Genomic DNA, 20652 nt, shown 5'->3' on the forward strand with positions numbered 1-20652 from the left:
CAGGTACAAATCAATTAGTTATATTTCTTGTTTACTCGTTTTATGACGTCAACAGTTATTTTAACTATTGATTTTGGCAGATGTTTTACATTATTCATATTTTGACAATAATATATTTTTTAAACTGGACATTGCTCCAGGCTTTGCCCGCGTGAAAAGGGATTCTCCCCTTTCCCGATATAAATTTCGTAAAATGCTATACGTCGCCAACGTCATCTATAAAAAAAATCAGATTAATAAAACTGCATTATTTCTCATGGAACCAAATTACCTGAAGAAACATAAGCCTTTGTTAAATCAAGGACATTGTCTATGCGTGTGTCAAATTTCGTGCAAATTCGTTCAGTCGTTTATTTGCAATAAACATATTTTTTTATTTCAAACTTACGCTTTTATAATATCAGTAAGGTAATATAGAATAAGAATTAACGTTGAAAAGTTTTAAGCCTAAGTAATAAAAAAGCCCACATTTCTAGCCTAGACTGCTACAATTATTTATTACTCTGATAAACCAAATTATAAATGTTTGCGCTATAAATTACTGTTAAAATATTTGGTTTGTGATAAAAGTGTTATACGAATCATTCCAGGTCAAATACCTTTGATACGTACAATTATTTCTTAATTGGCTCATTTTGAACAATGAGTTTGGGAATAAATACCTCTTATTAACAGCAGTGTGACTACTGGACATAAAATTAATATCTCATGTCTCAGGATGGCGAGCGCTGTGGAATACCAAACAATACTTTGTAATTCAAGGTGTTGGATGGTGTTCCTACTGTTTATGGGCGGTCGTATCGCTTACCATCAGGCGAACGGCAAGATCGTCTCGTCATTCAAAGCAATAAAAAAAATGGATCCTATAAACTATCGGAGCCCGAAATTAACCAAAATACCGAGATCATGCCTCGATGGCGTAGTATTGTGCGATTGCAGTGCTGAGGTCTTGGTTTGATTCCCGGGTGGGACAGTTATTTATTTATTTATTTTTTATTTAATTTTAGGTTTTCCAGCAGATTGTACATTGAATTTTTTACAGAAGTAGTATAACGATGGTCACATTCTGATGCACAACCAACTTAAAGGAGTACACAACATTCTATAAAGTAATGCGTACATTGTTATATTATGCTATTACATAATATGAGAATATATAACTAGAAACTAACTAAAATTATATTGAGTTTTTCTAATAAGTATCAGCCCGGAGTTTGGAATTTGTACCCGATAGGCTCGCTCCTATCATGGGACAGAATACCCAAGGCGGAAAGTGGGTGCACCAGCGATTCTGTCTACCTCTTTGAGGATAAATAAAAACTTCACATTGAAGTACAAATCACTGATATACGAGTGTCATCTTAATTATAATGTAATTAATGCTTTGACCGCAATTACAACGCTTTGAAATGTCCCTTTATTACGCCAACATGTTGATGTTTGAAGATAAATGATTTAATATCACTCTGTCCTTGTCTCATTAGTCGTTTGACAACCAGTTTTCATCTATTCTACTAACCATCGTCACAGTGTGATATCCCCCTTCAAAGAATAGTTTTTTTTATAGTTCTAATCATGATACTTAAAGTTTAAAACTATACAATAATATTTTAAATCGATTTGGAATAAATAGGGTTGTAAATATTTATGAACTACCAAAATATATTCTATTTGTTTAGATATACGACGCAGTCTGTGATATTGCACACGAATTCTAATAATGTTCATTATGCTGAATATAAATGCCACTCACGTGTTTAAATATAAATGTAATCCAACTAATCGAGATCTCCATCCTTCTTGTCGTCGCCTTCAAAGTCAAATCTTTAAAAAGAACGGATCACCTCATTAGGGCTCTTTTTAAATTGGTCGTTAATACCGCGATCTATTTTAAACCGTGTGTGGGTGGGCCTACGTATCATTGTTGCTCATACGTGTATTTTTGTTCCCAATCCGTCATTTTAAACGTTGGCACGATTCGTTGTAAACAGTTCTTCGACCAATATAGCGTATTATTTTGACTTGTGCGATGCGTAACATCACCAAATCGCAGTTGGCAGTTTCACAAGTGTAAGGGGTTACCCAATTGCATTAGTGTACTTGCTATTTTCTTCCGTGACCCGTTTTGGGATTTCTTTGTTTGAATTTATTCGGAGAAAATGACTGCATCACGCAATTATTCAACTTTATGTTTGATTTTCGGTGGTCCACCTACGTGGGAGATGTCTATAATTGGTGTTTTTATTTGGTAGTCGTCTTTTACTACGACGTTCTGTAATAGAATAATTATAGTAGTAAGTTCCAGAAAATAGACACGCGTGAACGGATGGAACAATTTCGACAATTCTCTTTTTGTTGTGTTAATTATTAGAAGGAGAAGGTTCATATGAAAAAAAAAATAAGGAAGTTGAGCGGAACATTAGAAAATTTAAGAAAACTTAATGATAATATTAATTTCACAAAACTGTCAGTTGTTTGGAATAACTGTCAGCGATTGACAGAATGCGCGGTGCAAATTCATAGTAAAAACAGGACGACGTTTATCGGGTCAGGCCGTCAGTAAGAAAAATAACATTGAATACATGTCCTTCATCGAGACCGGACTGAGATTGTTGATTAATTCTCAGCAAATAATATTAAAGAAGAGGCGTTATGAATGATAAGATTTAAATTATACGGAATTATATCTATTATATCCATCCTCGATAAATAAGATATCTAACACTAAAAGATTTTTTTAATTCTGACCATTAGTTCCTAAGATTAGCGCGTTCAAACAAACAAACTCTTCAACTTTATATGTAGATAAAGAATTTATGTTTTCTTTCAGGCTGATCGCTAGTTATGGTGATGGAGGCAGATCCGATTGCTGGGAAACGTTCAGATGGTAATTACTTTTTTATTTAGTAGCCATAAGACTAACGCATTCAGAAACGTTACTTAGGTTACAGACTAACCCCGTATTCATAGACGTTATTTATCTAAGGTTTTCTCAGCTTTGTTTATCTGACAGCCAATTACAACGGCCCTATGTCTACGCACTACGAAGGCTGCCATCTGGTCAGCTCTTAGAAACAGACTTGTTATCACAGCAATGCTCTGTCCTTAGATAAAAAACGTCTATGAATAAGGAGGTTAGTATTAAGTTGTATTGTATCATATACATAAGATCTTGCCTAGAACCTAAGCCGAACTAATTACGTTTAAATAACTGCTAATAACTGTCGCGAGTTACGTCGAAATCCAATTACATTCACTGTTCGATCGGATTGTTGGTAGCGGTGCGAACTGCGAGACGTGCATAATTGAATCATACCCGCTTTTGTGTCACAAATGTCTAAATTGGAATATTTCTAGCTACCCACGTGTTCAGCTGTAAGAAATTGTCTATAGCTAATCCTACTAATATAAATGCGAAGGTTTGTGAGGATGGATGTACGTATGTTTGTTCGTCTTTCACGAAAAAACTACTGAACGGATTTGGATGAAACTTTACAGTAATATTGGTTATCAGAATAACACTTAGGCTACAATTTATAATTATTTTGTGTAATTTGGTCATAATATAAGGATATAAGTATATCAAATAAGTAGGAAAAAAATTATCCCGGAAAACTCCTTCATACGGGCGAAGCTGCAAGCAAAAACTAGTCTTATATAAAAAAAAATCGAAGATTCTATGCAAATATTTGATCTTCCTCCAATTATACCATGATCATAATGGGTAAATAGGAGATTTTAAATTCTAATACTTATACGGCTATTATATAGTATATATTACGGCGAGCTGCTTAAGACTGGGATGGTTAGCGCCCCCTTGGGGAGGACTACGTTCAGCATTGGACGGCGACAGGCTGATTGATTGATTCATACGGCTATCAAAGCTTTCCTTCAATTAGAACGCCCATAATTGCAAAATGGCGGATTCTCCCTCATAGATGATATAGGGCTCCCAAACTATATAATCTAAACATCACTACTATATTATAAGATGTAAATGAAATTATAATTATTCATGTAATATACTAAGTTATATCGAATAACTATTGTTCATCGCACTTTTTTTTACAAATTCTTCGATATTTTTGTATAAACCAACTTAATCTATATAAAGGTAGATCTATTGCCTTCTATTTTAGTCCGTTGAATAAGATTGATGTAAATTCCTAAACAATGCGTTGGTCAGCTCCCCGTTGCCAGTCATAACACTGCACTGTTATTACAGAAACGTGCGGACCAGTGTTTTACATAAGAAAACCATCGCGTTTTCAGTACGATATAGCATTTCCTATTTTGAAACATAAAACAATGAGTTAAGATTTAAAATGGAAGGATGACCGATATCTCTGCTTATATCGAAATAAATCAAAAACCAAATGTTCCCAATGCCTTTGATCTTTGATATCTATGGTTAGACATCGACCCATTTACGCGTTTCAATGCTTATATTACGATTTTCGGCCGCAAAGTCGTTGGCCCAAATTTTAACAAATTATACCGACGGCAAGCTATAAATACGCGGGTCTGTTTTGTCTCAGCATGTGCGGCAAGCGATAGGAGGGTGGACGACACTGACCAATAAACAAACGCTGTATCATTATCAATAAATAAAATAATCTTTATCGGTGAATCATTCTCTTATAATACTGGAATTATGTCACAGTTTTGCAAAGGATAAGCGAAAGCGGATAAGGATAAGCGGCGATAGCCTAGTTGGGTGTGGAACGGACTGCCAAGACGAATGTCCGCAGGTTCAAATCCCAAGGGCACACACCTCTGACTTTTCTAAAAAATCATGTGTGTATTCTTTGTGAATTTATCGTTCGCTGTAACGGTGAAGGAAAACATCGTGAGGAAACCTGCACATCTGAGAAGTTCTCTATAGGAATTTCGAAGGTGTGTGAAGTCTACCAATCCGCACTAGGCCAGCGTGGTGGACTAAGGCCTAATCCCTCTCAGCAGTAGAGGAGGCCCGTGCTCAGCAGTGGGCAAAGTATATAATACAGGGCTGATATTATTATTATTATTATTATTTGCAAAGGACAATATAATTAGTTGATCTGAATGTTAAATGATTTTCGGAGTGATATTTGCTTATTTGGAATTAGTGTCTTATATAGCGGTAAACTTCTATCACAATATGGAACGGAACACACAGGCGAAAAGTGGGTGATCTGTTGACATCTCTGCCTTCCTCTGCGAGGATGATGTGATGTGTGTTTGATGTGAATGTGGTTTGTTAATTTTCGATCTATAGAACAACTTGAAACACATCTTCCTAATTTAACTACATACTAGTATAAATAATAACTGTATTTTGCTATATCCACTGGGAAATATCGGAAACGTTAATAGAAATAATTGTTGCATCCAACTTGTAATTGATTGAAATCGCGATATTTTGTAATCCAATTAATAACAACTTCTTTGTAATTTGTTCTTGTCGTACTGTTTTCATTCGTGTTTTTTTGCAAGTACGTAATATAATCTGTGAACAACGTTGTGAGTTGCTTTATATTTTAAAATAACTTATACTCAAACATCAACAATTCTATTTCAATATTAGTTATTCCTTGCGCATTTGTATTTTTATAAATAACACATATTTCTTTACCATTCTCAATGTGTTGTGTTTGTTTCTTAAAGATAAATAGTTAAACTTATGTACAAATATTTAATAGCGTCTCCATTTTTCGTTCTTTTTGTTACATATTTTACTATATCAGTGACTTTCTGTCGTCGTTTAGATATGTTATCATTTTATAACCTCCAATTTCTTCGTCTACTTTCGTATCTGGTTAGTCGACAATAATCGCTATAACTTCTGTCTCGTTCCACACATCAGAATGTAATGATCGGGGACAAATCGTCTGGACACCAACATCACAGGAAAGCAATACGCTCCGTTTGATGTTCAATCTTGATTTATCGCATAGCGTTTCATATTATCTTTAAATAATTCATAAAGGATATAATCTTCAATACCTCTATTCTTATTTGTTAGCGGAAAGCTCGTTCTTAAGATCTATTACGATATTTTGAAACATCAAAGAACCTATTTTGTTTTATCTTGTAAAATTCGATAGATAATGACAAATTATAGTTTTCGTTTGTTGAAACACTTGTAATCTATTTGTTCGATGTACACAAACTACATCCGATAATGCCAAGTGTTCTCTCATATGTGAGAGTCCGCCTGGGTAGGTACCACCGCAATGTCTACTTCTGCCACCAAGCAGCAGTGTGTATTCACTGTTGTGATCTGTTGAAGAACTTTGTAGCCAGTGTAACTACTGGACATAATAAGACTTAACATCTCATGTCTCAGGATGGCGAGCGCAGTGGAATATCAAACAATGCTTTGTATTTCAAGGTGTTGTATGGTATTTCTACTGTTTGTGGGCGGTCGTATCACTTACCATCATGCGAACGGCAAGCTAGTCTCGTCATTCAAAGCAAAAAAATAAATGCTAAAGATATTTCGATTTCACTTACTATTCTGTCTAACACGTGTTTCGCGTATTCCATGAGTTTGTAGTAATAACATTCCAAATGAGTAGTCTGTTCAACATCAGTGAACTCAAACATTGAATTTTCGCCATTGATATTGACAATAGGTCGGCGCGTCGCGCTCCATCGGCGCCATTGTGTTGCCGATGTTTTGATAACACGTACACTAGTTATTACTTACAGTACGATATTGAAACATTATCTGTTATCGTGTCGAAAGTGAAATTTGCAAACATTTGCTCGTAAAAGGATATATTTTATATCCGCTCGGATAGCGACCACCGTACACAAGGTGTTAAAATCCGCTGTAATGGCCTACGTAAGTGTGTCGCGTTCCGGGATCAGTCTGTGTATATCCGGTTCCAACAGGCCGGCATAATTGTGTCGACTGGCGAGAGGCAATCATTCGCCGGTCGACATTCTATTGGACTCCATTTCATTTACCATCGGGTGCAGTGTGCACTTTGCAATACCCAGTTAAAAAAATCAAAGTTGGAGCTTGCCTTAAAAATACTTTAATAGTGATTGGCTATTGATGGTATTTTGGATACAAAGTCGTTGCTTAAAAGAACTTCTATGTAATATTGTTTACTTTGACTCGTGATACTTAGGAAATGGTTTGGGTCATATCAAATTCACAGATCTCTTCTCTGACCACAGTAGTCAATATCAGACACAAAATTCCAAAGCCATATAGTATTTTTAATTGTAACTTTATTAAAGTCCTTAATATGTAACCACGTACCACCATATACATATGTGCTAACTTATATTTTACTGTATTTACGCAAGCAAGCCTTCAAATAGAGAAGGTTCTTTAAATCTCCGTTCCTGCATCAAATAAATCCGAAGAACTTTATATTAGAACGTAAATTACCCTTATAACACAAATTCTGTCTCTTTCCCCAAACGGAATTGTGAATTCGCGTCTGTTTCCAACGAGGGTTGACTATTGACGTCACGCAGGCCGCGCCGCTCGTAAAACCAATAAGCTAATACTTTATTGCAAGAAAATACGTAACGACCGCACGGAGAAAAACTAATGGGAAAGGGCCAAGTAAATAGGTATTTCATAGTATTCGTTCAAGTTTGTATATGTTTGATACGTGTTACTATTAAACAAGATTTAGGAAGAGTGCTCCCGGTGGGCAAAGGCTTGGGTGTATCTGATATTGCTACAGTCCATTTTTGCATGACGCTCGCCATCAGGCGGATGGCTTAATCGTTGCATTCTAAAACAATAAAAATATATAATCCTAACAAATATTGAAACAGAGTAACAAAGTTTGAAAAATATTTCTTTCCTGTAACGGAAATACAGCCAAGGGTAAATGTTTTTTGCTACGAATAATAATATTCAAACTGACGCTACAATAGTGTTCGCAGAAGAAAAACCCTAAACTGTTCACGGTCGCGTTGTCCGTCCATTGTTCGTGACACAGATCGCCTCAGGAAGTCGCTGTAGGATGTGGAGTTGCACAAATGGCTACGATTTTCGTGATCTATCTTTTTATTGTCTGTAACGCAATATCGATAGACCTTGTAGAAGAATGTTACAATGCAAGTAGATAACATTTTGTACAATGTTTTCTGGTAATCAAAAAATAATATTTGTAAAATGTTATGCGTGCATAATCGTGGATTCGAGTGGCAACGTACTTCATAATTTCATTTCATTCGTAATAAATCGGTCACAGTCAGGTCCTAGCTTCGGGTACTTACTTTGTATTCGGAAATAGAAATACTAAAATGATTTACCTGAAATTGGAATTTATTCCCAACATAACAATAGGTTCATGACATCGTATGCAGCGTCAAACGAATGAATAATGTTTTTTTCCAGTGACGCGAATACTACAGAACAACGAAACCGACACAATTATTCCTGTAACGCACGCTCGCAAAATTATTCACACGTTAAAAATATATATAAAACCATTGCATCGATTTAATTTTATCTTGGATGTCATCTAGAGAGAGTGCACAGCGCGTCGCTGAGAGCGCGGGCGGGCGGTGACGTCATAACTCCCGAGCGATCCGTCAGCTCTCTGGACATGGCGTACACGGCGCCCAGCAACTTGGTACTTACGCCGGCACCGGAATGTAAGTCAAGATGTTATGCTAGAATATGCAATGCTGTCGAGTGTTTCCGTTGTCTGTTCAAAACATGAATCTAAGTGTTTTGGACAGGTTTTTTTTTTTCAAATGATTCGTGAGAGAGGTTTAAATTTATTATCGATATTAGTTTAGTTATTACAAAGTTATTCTATATGAAGGTGGCTGGATGGACAGGTTAGATGGGTTTAGTACTACGGATATTAGACGGTTGTTCAGTTCACAGTTGATAGTCGTGTAATTGCTGGATCAATATGGATTATCGTCTATCGATATATCTTAATCTCTTACTGTAATATACTAATATAGATTGATAATTTAAATATTGTGACAATGCGGGTAGATTCATATTGTACCGCCGCACTAATTATAAGATAGTGCTCAGTTTTAGTTTGCGAACAAACGGCTTTAATACTGGACGCTCGAGTGTTACTTTCCCCACACACATACAGTTTACATCTTCCCCTTGGTATCCGTATGTCTTTATTATTGCTGGCAATACCTTTAAAACAAATCAAGACGAAACATCACAAATCATAATAAGCAAGAAACAAATAACAATGAAGGCTTAAAGCGTTTAAAATGCAATGTTAAAAAAAACTACATTCCAGTCAATCCCGGCGTTTATCTAGAAAGCCGCTGTTACAAAGTATAATAAGAAAGCCGTTTAGCAGGATTGCACATATAGACACGGACAACTACCGTAGTCATTGGTTCTTTTGCACATCTTTTTCATACGAAATTTACTATGGATAAACTGGTGGTGCATTTTTTATAACATACGTAGGCAATCCGGCAACGACTGGATGCATAAAGCAGCAGACCGGGCCCTATGGCGTACCTTGGGAGAGACCTATGTCCAGCAGTGGACTGCAAAGGGCTGATGATGACGAAGGCAATGGACCAAGGAAGTCACTTAAAGTTTACTAGTCTCCACCTTCATAATCTACCATAATGGCAGAAGAAACAGTCATCATCGGTATCGCTCCTGGGTGAATGAGTCAATCAGTCAGTCTATTTTTTAAAATGCACTTACACAGCTGCGCAATTGTGTGTCCCAACAACAGTTATTGATAATTTTAATATTGAGTTTCACCGGTTTTACGGTATCCTAATGTCAACGCTCTGGAGTATATCATCCGATCGAGCATTGGGTCGAGTTTCTAACACTATGTACACCCTTCGCCATATCCACGAAAACCCGCGGTGGCTTTCGGCGCGTACGGAACGGCCGCGGGATATCATGTTGAATGTAATATTACAATAAGGAATAGAATGGAGTGTATCTTATCGGCTATGAGATATCTCACAATACAAAATTTAACTGTATATTAGACTCAGTCCATATTTTGTAATCAGTCAACTACCCCAAGTCCACGCAATCGTGATATGTGCCATGTTTATTCAAATAATTTTTTTTTAAGGTCGCAAGCTCTCCCGAGGGATCTCGCGGGCGACAGACAACGAAGGGCTAGTATGGGCGCTGCGAAGTAACACCGATCCGGAGCCGAACACGTTAAGCTCAGACCACATCCTACTGCTTCCAGATATATCCGTCTACCCGCCAGATTTTAGGTAAGCAAAGTCCAAATATCTACTTTTATTTTTAGTTGTCGTTTTTATTGTATAAAGTAAGAAATCTGGGTATTATTTTGTAGTTTGTAATTTGTTTAAGTGGGTACTCAATTAAAATATTTTAAATAATATTCTTATTATAAATTTTGATGCTAAGCAATTAAATAAAAAATTCTAATTATTAATAAAGATACCAGTTTTATAATTATCATTATTCAGGTATATTATCTAAAAATGCGTACGAAATTATAAAACTTTGCCAATATTGAAGACTGGATATCATAAGCGAATGGTCAATAGAAAAAGATTCCTGCCGGCTTCCCTTGTAGAATATAATTATCATTATAACGATTTGCAAACTGCATTCATGCATATTAGTACATATATGTTAATTCGGGTTCCCTTTTGGAAAATTTCACCTTTCACTAGTGCAGGGTATATCATTTCACGTTAGTTTTTAGTCATGGACAATGCTAGTTTTATTTATAATGATCTTCCTATCCCCACCATATAGACAGTGGTATTATTTATAATGATCTTCCCATCCCTATATCTGGTTAATTATAGTAATTCAGTTAATATTGTACGGTAGAGTGGGCAGAACACTTTGACACAGTAATTCGATCAAAGTGGCTCCAAGCGTGTCAATTACGGAACTTCATCAAAGGATTAAAAGCGATCCGCACTTTAATGGAAGCTTCCAGTTTGATATTAAATATATGATAATATTGATTTCTGAGTGATGTATTGGAAATCATCATCATCAACCGCAGAATGTCCACTGTTGAACATGGGCCTCGTCTAAAGATTTCGCATTTCGTTGGAAGCATTGTATTGGACATAAATTATTATAATCAATTTAATTAAGAATATATTTCATCTTAATATATGGCAGGTTATCTGTTTATTACTTTGTTGCAATTCTCTCGTGTTGCTAAGTTAAAAGTATAAATTATTATTAATAGATAATAACTTGCAAGTACAAACATCGCTTCGTGTTGTCGCGAATGAAACTCTAATGTAGTTTATATAAAGTGAAATTTAACTTATTTATTTATTCACCAACCATTTCGATAAAAATTTCTTTATTGACGAAAGATTCATAAGCAAACGGCTTTATAATTCAAATTATTTTTATCTTCCTATAATATGTTTAGAAAATAAACCTCACCCGTTAAATTTTAATTAGCCAATCTGACCTACATACAGATCGATGCAAAGTATTTTGGTACAAGTCTTATTCCTTGCAGTGCGAGTAATGTATGCATTTACATAAGATCATTCTAGATCAGGGGTTCTAAAAGTTTCTTTTCCACGCCACCCTACCGCTAGAATAGAAATGCTCTACCCCCTTAGCTTCAATGTAAGGAAGAGAGAAGCCAGGGGGCGCACCAAGTCTCCTAAATAGTTTTGTAAATGTTTATTTTTCTATTTTTTAAGAGTTTTTTTTTTTTATAAAAATTTCATATTATTGTATACAAGGTTAACAATAAAAAATAACAGAAAAAAACAGAGTTACAAATACAATAAAAAAAAAATTGTTACTCAACCGATCGTGTTAAGTCTTTGTATACATGGACAAAGGATATTCTGGAAAAGGAACAATACAATAAAAAAAAATGTGCGTTACTCAACCGATCGTGTTAAGTCTTTGTATACATGGACAAAGGATATTCTGGAAAAGGAACCAACTATTTCTAAGGTATAGAAATTGACCAAATCGCACTCGACCCGCAGGCCCACGCCCTCTTTTACATTTTATCATCCTTCCGAAAACCTATTTGAAAAGCAATGTTCTAGAACATAATAGTGTTAAGAAGATACAAACATCATCTAAGTACAGTTTAGAAATAAGAAAACTAGCAGAGGTTGATTTCCACAAGTTATTTTTACCATGTAAATGATCACAGCACGCTGCTTTTATCATGACTTGCGAGTGTGTTTAGAACTATTCAAATATTGCCACTGGTGTAAACGCATCTTGAAGTCCTTGCTAGACTTAATTTAGCAATATATTATGCATATCGTACAAATCACTCGCCTGGTCATAAATACCTCTGAAATATACAATAGTGACACCATTTAGAATTTTGAACTACAAACTACTACGTGGTACTGCATTGTATTAGCAGCATGAAACAGAACATGCATGGTCCAAACTGCTGCCTCCATGAAATAAAAGAAATAATATTTACCCAAACGGGTGAAACCTAGAATACGAGATGGGATAAGGCGATCCATCAACTCCTACTGGACCATGATGGATTATCTATAATTCTCAACTGAACATTATCTTAACACCTTACGAGCCGGGCTCATAAAAAATATCATTAGTAGATAGGGTTGCCAACCGTACTATAATAATATTGCATAGTATTGTACTATATTTTTGTTCTGCGTACTATATACTGTTGAAGAAATATATAGTACGGAAATATGCTATATTTTCAACATCTATAGCTAACAAACAAATCTTTCATTTTTAAAATATATGACCGCCCCGTTACATTCTGATTGATGGGACAGCGTGTATCCGAACTTTTGTAGAAATAAATCAGTAACAAATATATTATTGTCCATTTTTTTTTGCTTTTTCCGTATAATACTACATTGTTATGAAGTGTACTATATTTTTTATAGCTTATTTTGAAAAATACTATATTTCCTTGAAGAAGTGTTGGCAACCCTATTAGAAGAGTACGTCGACAGCGCGTGACGCGTCCACTAATTAGCCTTCATCCAATGACAATGCCGAATATAGTTTTTCGACCAAATTTAAATACTTTTTTCCACAGCACGTGGCTCGGCATGAAGCCAATTTTTATTAGCGTTTCGCACGCAATTGCCGTTGAACTTTCTGTTATTGTTTACCGTTCTTTAACCTTTACGTGTCACTATGAATATGACATTGCATTGATTTTGATGGAGCGCGGCTCGCGGTCGCTGCAAGCTCCATAAAACAGACACTTTCTGTTTACGATGTGTAGCGAGGTTTATGTCGCTTTTATAAGTTTATTGTGAGTTAATTTTAAATTGAATGGCGGTTTTTTTTTTGTCTGAATGCTTTTATTTTGAAGATGATGCAAAACGTAAAATGTTTACTGCATCTTTGTAGTAAACAAATGAATAATAGAAAATTTGTTCTCGATTCCCTATAATTATGTTCTGTTTATAATATTGATGTATCGCTTTTAAATTTAAAGCATAAAGGATACATAAAACCATGTGACACATACATCAAACCAATTAATTATTACACCACGTAACTGTACACAAATATTTCCAGAACATTCTTAGAGAAAGATCTCCTGGAGACGGCGACGTTGGTGACTCTCGAGACAGCCAACATCTTAAACTGGTGGCGGCACGGGCGAGTGCCGGGGGCGCCGCGACTACTCCCTTTAGCGACGTCGGGTGACGGCAACTGTCTACCCCACGCAGCTTCACTGGCAGCTTACGGTTTCCACGACAGACTGCTGGCGTTGAGGACAAAGGTCCAGGCCCTGCTGTCTGGTGAAGGCGGTGAAACACTCACAAGTGAGTATGGCTTATTGATATTAGGTTTACGTTAACTATTCTTGTATTATGTATTTATCATACTTAGTTAAAGCGAAATTAAATGTGCAATGTGTGAAGTGTACACGGAAAAAAGAATAAAAATAGTGAAGCGCACATAGACTAATGATGTGACTATAGTAGTAAATAATAATTGTTGCGATAGAAAGATCTGAAATTTGAATAAAAAATATTAGTCAAATAAGTAAAATTATTTGTCGTTCAAGTGAATAAATAGGTTACACCAGTGACGTTTTGGTTGCCATTTTAGTTCAGATTTTGAACAAATAGTTTATGGACGTTCGTGTCTATAGAATATACGTCAATGTGTTTCATTCGTTGACTTATCATAAGTGCAACTATGTTCGCCTACGTGATGAATAAAGCATTTTATTAAATTACTACCTTTTGCTCGCGGCTTCGCCCGCGTGAAGGAGTTTTCCGGGATAAAAGTCCACTGTACGATAAAAGTCTTGCTACATATTTTCCCGGTACTGATGGGGGTTGAATTTATCAAAATCCTATTTAAGCGAACGTCTTCATCATAGTAGCTCCAATATTTAATTTCAGTTCAATCAGTCGAAAATTTAAGAAGATTTATACAAATTTTCATCCCCTATTTTATCCCCTTGGGGGTGGAATTTATCAAAATGCTTTCTTAGCGGATGCCTCTGTCATAACATCTACCTGCATGCCAAATTTCAGCCCGATCCGTCCAGTGGTTTGGGCTGTGCGTTGATAGATCACTGTCGGTCAGTCACCTTTGAGTTACATATATTTAATTTGTGTGATGTGGTATCAGAAGCGATAAAGCGGCGCTGGCGGTGGTCGGAGTCGGTGTCGCTGCGCTCGGCGGGGCTGACGCCGTCGGAGGCGGAGTGGGAGCGCGAGTGGGCGGACGCGGTGGCGGCGGCGTCGGCCGAGCCGCGCGCGCCGCAGCCGCACGCCGCGCCGCACTACGCCGGCCTCGACCAGCTGCACGTGTTCGCGCTCGCGCACGTCATGCGCCGCCCCGTCGTCGTCTTCGCCGACGTCGCGCTCCGGGTCAGTTCTGATGGCATAGCTGGGGGGCTGTGAGACATCATTTGCACGCCTTTCTCCTTGTTGCTTTCACGCCTTTTGTTGAATTCAGCGACCTTTTTTGCTCCTCGGTCAGTTACGTTTTGTTGAATTCAGCGAGCTTTTTCTTTTTGCTCCTTGGTCAGTTACGTCAATAGTCAGACATAAATTAAATTTAATGTGAAACAGAACCATGATTTCCCAGAATTTCAAACGATCCCACAATAAATCATGAATATGTATGATATTCATTTTATATAACAAACTAGCAACCCGCCCCGGCTTCGCACGGGTGCAATGCTGATACTAAATACACTACAGAAAAACTGTGAACGTTGTATATAAAAACATAGCGGCACGCTCTGGCTTCGCACGGGTATAACATAACAAAATAACAGTATTTCTCCACTATTTAATGGATGTTATTATACATATAGACCTTCCTCTTGAATCACTCTATCTATTAAAAACCGCATCAAAATCCGTTGCGTAGTTTCAAAGATTTAAGCATACAAAGGGACATAGGGACGGAGAGCGACTTTGTTTTATACTATGTAGTGAAGAAAACAACATTAAAAAGAATGACAATCAGTTCAAAAAAATCCTCTGAACAAAGTCATTACAAATGCATGTTACTTCATCAGGATTTCCGCGGCGACCCCATAGCCCCCATTCCCTTCGGCGGCGTGTACCTCCCCCTGGAGCTGGACCCGTCGCTGTGCAGCAAAGCGCCGATCCTGCTGGCGTACGACGCGGGGCACTTCTCTGCGCTGGTGCCGTGCGAGCCGCTGCCCACGGACGGGGCGAGGGTGCCGCTCGAAGATAATGCTGGGAACCCCATGCCTATCAGGTGTGTACACAGTCGCCAGATGGGATTTTTCCCCAAAATTAGGAGGGATTTAAACGCCATTGGGGACATTAGAGGTAAGAAATTAACAAATTTAAGAAGAATTTGGAGCCTAAATATAGTATTACTTAAATAGCAAATCAGAGATTTTTTTGGTCGCATACTTTTTTATTTTTAGCAGGGATTTTTATTCAAACATATATTTATGTACTTAGGAAGTTTCTTAACCTACTTTGGGGATATTACAAAGTAGATATCTGACAGCATTGTTTATAAGCTATTTCGTTGCATATAATTAATCCGGAACAAATATGCAGATTATGGTTGGCCTTGCATCAGTCTGGTGCCTTTTTCTATATTTTCATTATTCTCTACAGATTCAACGTCGATCCAGGCGAAGACTTCCGCTGGGACGTAGAGCCCGACCAAAAGACCATAAACAACATACTCCCCGACGAATACCAACGCTCGTCGATGCTGGCTGCTTATCTGGACCTCGAGAGGGTCGAATGCCTCTCACCGAGCCAACCTTCAGAGGAACTGAGGCGGTCACTCGACGCGCTCTCAACAAAGAGTTCCAAGCAATTGAATTCAGTGGCTAAGCAATTCGGAAGCATTGGCAGATCTATGAGCAGTAAAATAAAGAAGAATTTCGGTTCCATGGCTAAGTTGACGGGCAAGAGTAGCGGCAGTCAGAGTAATCCGGAAGAGGGCTTGCTGCGGCGACAGTCCACGTGCGAAGTGCTGTGCTGTCGCGTGTTGGCGGCGAGGGCGCCCGTGCAGGAGGAGATGGTCAAGAACTACCTTAACGAGGCTTGGATTGGGTGAGTTGGTTGATTGCTTAAAGTTTAGCCAGCTTAAGATATAAAAAGCTTTGATAGTTAAAGATTTTGTAAATAGTTTTTTTTATAACTTGGCGTTGCTGGCGGCTACGTCTACTCGAATAGCTTATCCCGGTATAAACCCTTAAATCACTTCATAATTGATAACGTGATGTGTCGACGTCCCCCAGCTACACGGCGGAGAAGAGCCGCAAGGAGTCGTCCGCGCAGGCGGTGTCGGCGCCGCGCTACGGCACGGGGCGCTCGCAGTTCTACGCGGAGGCGGGCGGCGCCGCGCACCTCGCCGCGCGCACCGCCGCCGCCGCGCGCGCGCCCGACCGCACGCTCTACCTGTCCCGCTCCACCTTCTACGACGACCGGCCGCCCGCCGACGCCGAGCCGGCCCCCGCGCCCCCCGCGCCCCCCGCACACCCCGCACACCCCGCCCCGCGCCCCTGCCGCGCGCCGCACTGCATGTACTACGGCAGCGCGGCCAACGACGACTACTGCTCGCGGTGTGCGCGCCTGCACTGACACTCCTCACCCCTCACACACACGCCGATCCCTCACTGAACTGCAAGAGTTGTTTGTCTATGAACTGTGTATGACGAAGGCTAATAAACAATATCACTGTTGTACTGTTATAGAAACTATAATCATAGATATTGTGAACAAAATATTGTAATTGTTCTCATTAAAATTATGCTCTTCGCTTTACTGTATTCTGGTCCAATTGGAATGTATATGTATCCTTCATACAAATCGGACAACAAATCTGGAAACTGATTTATACGCAAACAACTTGTTTCAATAACACATTTGTAAACATAGAAATAAATATGTTAATAAGTTTCGTAGATATGCAGTGGCGAATACAGTGATATTTGCACATAAAGTATATAAATATCGAAATTAATTTTCAACAATTTACATTTCTAATCTTCAGTTCAAACAAAGTTAATATCTCTATCACACCCATAATCTAATGATTAAGTGTTAAAAGTATATTTATCTTGTGTGAGAGTTTTAAAGTCCCATTCTTATCGACAACAGACACTGTTTGGTCACAAGTTTTCTTTCAAATCGTGTCGTGATGTGTTTTGGGTTGAGTGGATATATTTTAATTTTATTAATTAATCGGTCGTAAATATTAATGTAGCTAAAGAGTAGCGAGGCTCAGTGACGAATTTTACTTTATTAAGTTGTCATACGTGTTTGACAATACACTTAATTTTGTTGTATCGTTAAACAACAGCGTAATTCGTGCGCAGGAGCACGTAGATTCGAGTCTTACCCGTTTTCCGACAAGTATTGTTATATACCTAGTGCCAAAATGTGGCTTCTAAATATACATTATAGTATTCAAACGTAAAGACTTAGAGCGAGCGTTAAGCGACTGATGTGTTCAAATTTCAGTGCCAGGTAATAAACGGGAATGACAATACGAGCCGACCGCGGAAACTATTTCATAATATTTTGTGAGATACAAAAATTATTGAATGTTTTCAAGGCTCACACGAGGGCGACGCATAGGGTTCATTGTTTTAAAGGCAGCACAGGGTGACATACCTATATTTGTCACGCATAAACGTAAGAATGTAAACTAAGCTAGGTTGTTGCGCTTTAAATTGGAAACGCATTGTTACAAGATCAATATGTTGTAAGGATATGTACCTAAAGACTATAATGCAACTGACAAACAGAATAGCCTTTTGGAATTGTGATTTAGAAGTTATCATTAAATATATTCGTTCATTTATCATCCGACTACCTCACACTGCAGCAGTTTCATCATACATTATATTTTGTTATGAATATACTGGAGTTATTGTTTGGTCTCAGGGTAATATTCGATACACTAATAATTCTAATGTATTAGTGAAATATCCCCTTTGTTTGTAAGAAAAATACGAGCTTGGAGTGCATTCTCCGTCCTTGTTTTGCTTGATTTTAGGATATAAACGTTAAAACTAAAACATTTTTGATCTTCTAGTCCTCTATCATTAGAATAGTAATGTGCGAGTGCTTGCGTGAAAGTGGATATGTAGAAAATGTAAACTGGATTTAAAACAAACAGTTTGAATACTTAGATCGTATAAATGTAAAGGAAATATCTTTTAAACATTGTTTGACATATTCGAGTATTATTCCTAGTGTTATGCGAAAAACTATTAGATATAGTCAATGTTTGATATTAAATTTGAAGTGAAATTGTGTAAAATTTTACGGAAATTACCTATAAGTCCAGATTTAGATAGCGTTATGTGAATGTGTTGATTTGTGGCATGAAACATACTAACTTCCCCACCTCTGTTATGTTTATTTTGTTATGTTATTCTTACGCGTGTAATAGTTGAAATGATAGTTGTGAAGGCATATCGGTAATTTTATTAACCTGATTTTGCATTACATTGATAAAATATCTTGGTTTTAATTACAATTCTTGGTTAAATTTTGTATTTGTCCATTGTTTTAATATATTTGAAATAGCATAAGAGAGTAAAACGACCTGAATTTCCAGTGAATAAAATATATGAGAAAATAGGTCCCCAATTGTTATTTGCAAAAATATTTTAAGATTTCTTCCCCTATTACGATAACAATAAGTCAAACTAAATTTAAATCTATTGAATATTTTTATAGCTCTAAAAGATCTGTAAATTAGTTTTGTTTATAATAAGTAAGTATACATGACAAATACATAATAATAACATAATAACTAAAATGTATAATACATTATGTATAGCAGAAGGTTAAAAACAGAGGGTAAATATTATATTTTTTCATAAATTGTAACTATATAGATACAGCATATCATGTTTTGTAGAAATATAAATGGTTATATGCAAATCATATGTGTGAGTTTTATTTAGCAAACATTTTTTAGTTATAATTTCTATTTGTAATCTATTTGATTGCCTTGGTTACGTATTTGTAATGCATACGCGGTACGAGAACAACTAAGGCGCTGACGTTCTTAGTTCGAATCGTGGTTCTGCCAAAAATAATTGTGGCTGGGTTTTTCCATCTTAATTATTACTCAGTGGCAGCTCGTAGTCAGGATGTTGGCAGTGTCATACCCCTGCGCCCTGGAAAGCATGTAATGATGTTGGTCCTGCGCCTGATCTCTCCAGTCTAGTCAAGTTGGATTGCCGTTTCACTGAGCTATGAGATTGAAGAAACAGAGAGTGCACCTGTGTATTGCGCGCACACTTGCGCACTATAATATTTCCTGCGTACCTGGCTGATTTATGTTGAGATGGGCCGCCGCGCCGTGGTCAAAATTCGGCTAGGAAAGGATGCATTCACTAATTTTTTTGATGTTCCAAAATGTTGGTCTAGCTAAGTAGACAAGGTGTTCGGTGAACGTACAACGTCTGTGAAAAAAGTACCTACTATATTGTTATGATGATATGATGGATAACATTTTCTTGAACATTGTGATATTGACAGAATTGCAATAATGATCAACAACCAATCACAACAAATTGCTTTGGATTGAAATAGGTCCTCAGACTGTTATAGCCACTTACTTTATTGTCCTATAGTCTAAGTGGGAAAATATGAGTCATTTCAATTATAGCACTAATGGTCTGTTTCACAAGTATCAAGTTAATTTAATTTGACAATGAATGGGCCCTTCAGACAAGCCTTCGGAAGTTATCTTGCCATAGTCCGCATTTTATGCATATTACCACTATTTACTCAATCATTTAGGTCTTGATAATAAAGCTACTTATGAGAACCAAAATTATCCCAAGAATCAAACTTCACAAAAAAAATCATTTAAATTGGCTGAGTGATTTCACAGATTACCCTGTACGAAAATATATTATCATACAAAAAATATCACCCAAATTGATTTTTTTTTCCGTCTTCACCAGTTTGTTTTCTTTAATACATACCTTGTCCTGGTAATAAGGAATACAACAAAAAGAAATTAGTCAAGCTGATTGAGCCGTTCACAAATGAGACTCTTAAATACATCTTTTTTTTTAATGATATACGTTAATTAGCCTTATAAGAGTCGGCTTATACAAACACACCGGATATTAGTGCAAGCGCTTTATGCCAAAGCTTTATGCGCTCGCAACCCTTTGAATTAAGGGGCCATGACGAATAGCATTGAGTCACATTTACTCAGAAGTTGTAAACTTACACGTCCCCATG

At 37.2% G+C, this 20652-nt stretch overlaps 1 protein-coding gene across 3 annotated transcripts in view; it reads left to right on the forward strand.

Annotated features, from left to right (window-relative positions):
* The window catches only part of LOC115440864 (OTU domain-containing protein 7B), a 33463-nt gene extending 14126 nt beyond the window's left edge, over nt 1-19337 (forward strand). Inside the window, exons 2-9 of one of the 3 annotated variants that reach the window (XM_030165356.2) lie at nt 2831-2887; nt 8485-8613; nt 10050-10200; nt 13487-13737; nt 14558-14799; nt 15459-15664; nt 16039-16485; nt 16674-19337. In XM_030165356.2, the coding sequence (XP_030021216.2) occupies nt 2845-2887; nt 8485-8613; nt 10050-10200; nt 13487-13737; nt 14558-14799; nt 15459-15664; nt 16039-16485; nt 16674-17016 (1812 nt within the window). In that variant the 5' untranslated portion in view covers nt 2831-2844 and the 3' untranslated portion in view covers nt 17017-19337. Of the gene's footprint in view, nt 1-2830; nt 2888-8484; nt 8614-10049; nt 10201-13486; nt 13738-14557; nt 14800-15458; nt 15665-16038; nt 16486-16673 lie in introns of those variants that run through there. The other 2 variants (XM_037436427.1, XM_037436428.1) reach the window with 2 other exon arrangements.
* Nucleotides 19338-20652: the final 1315 nt, after the last annotated feature.

This window comes from Manduca sexta, chromosome 8 (genome assembly GCF_014839805.1).
Source record: "Manduca sexta isolate Smith_Timp_Sample1 chromosome 8, JHU_Msex_v1.0, whole genome shotgun sequence".
Taxonomy (NCBI): domain Eukaryota; kingdom Metazoa; phylum Arthropoda; class Insecta; order Lepidoptera; family Sphingidae; genus Manduca; species Manduca sexta.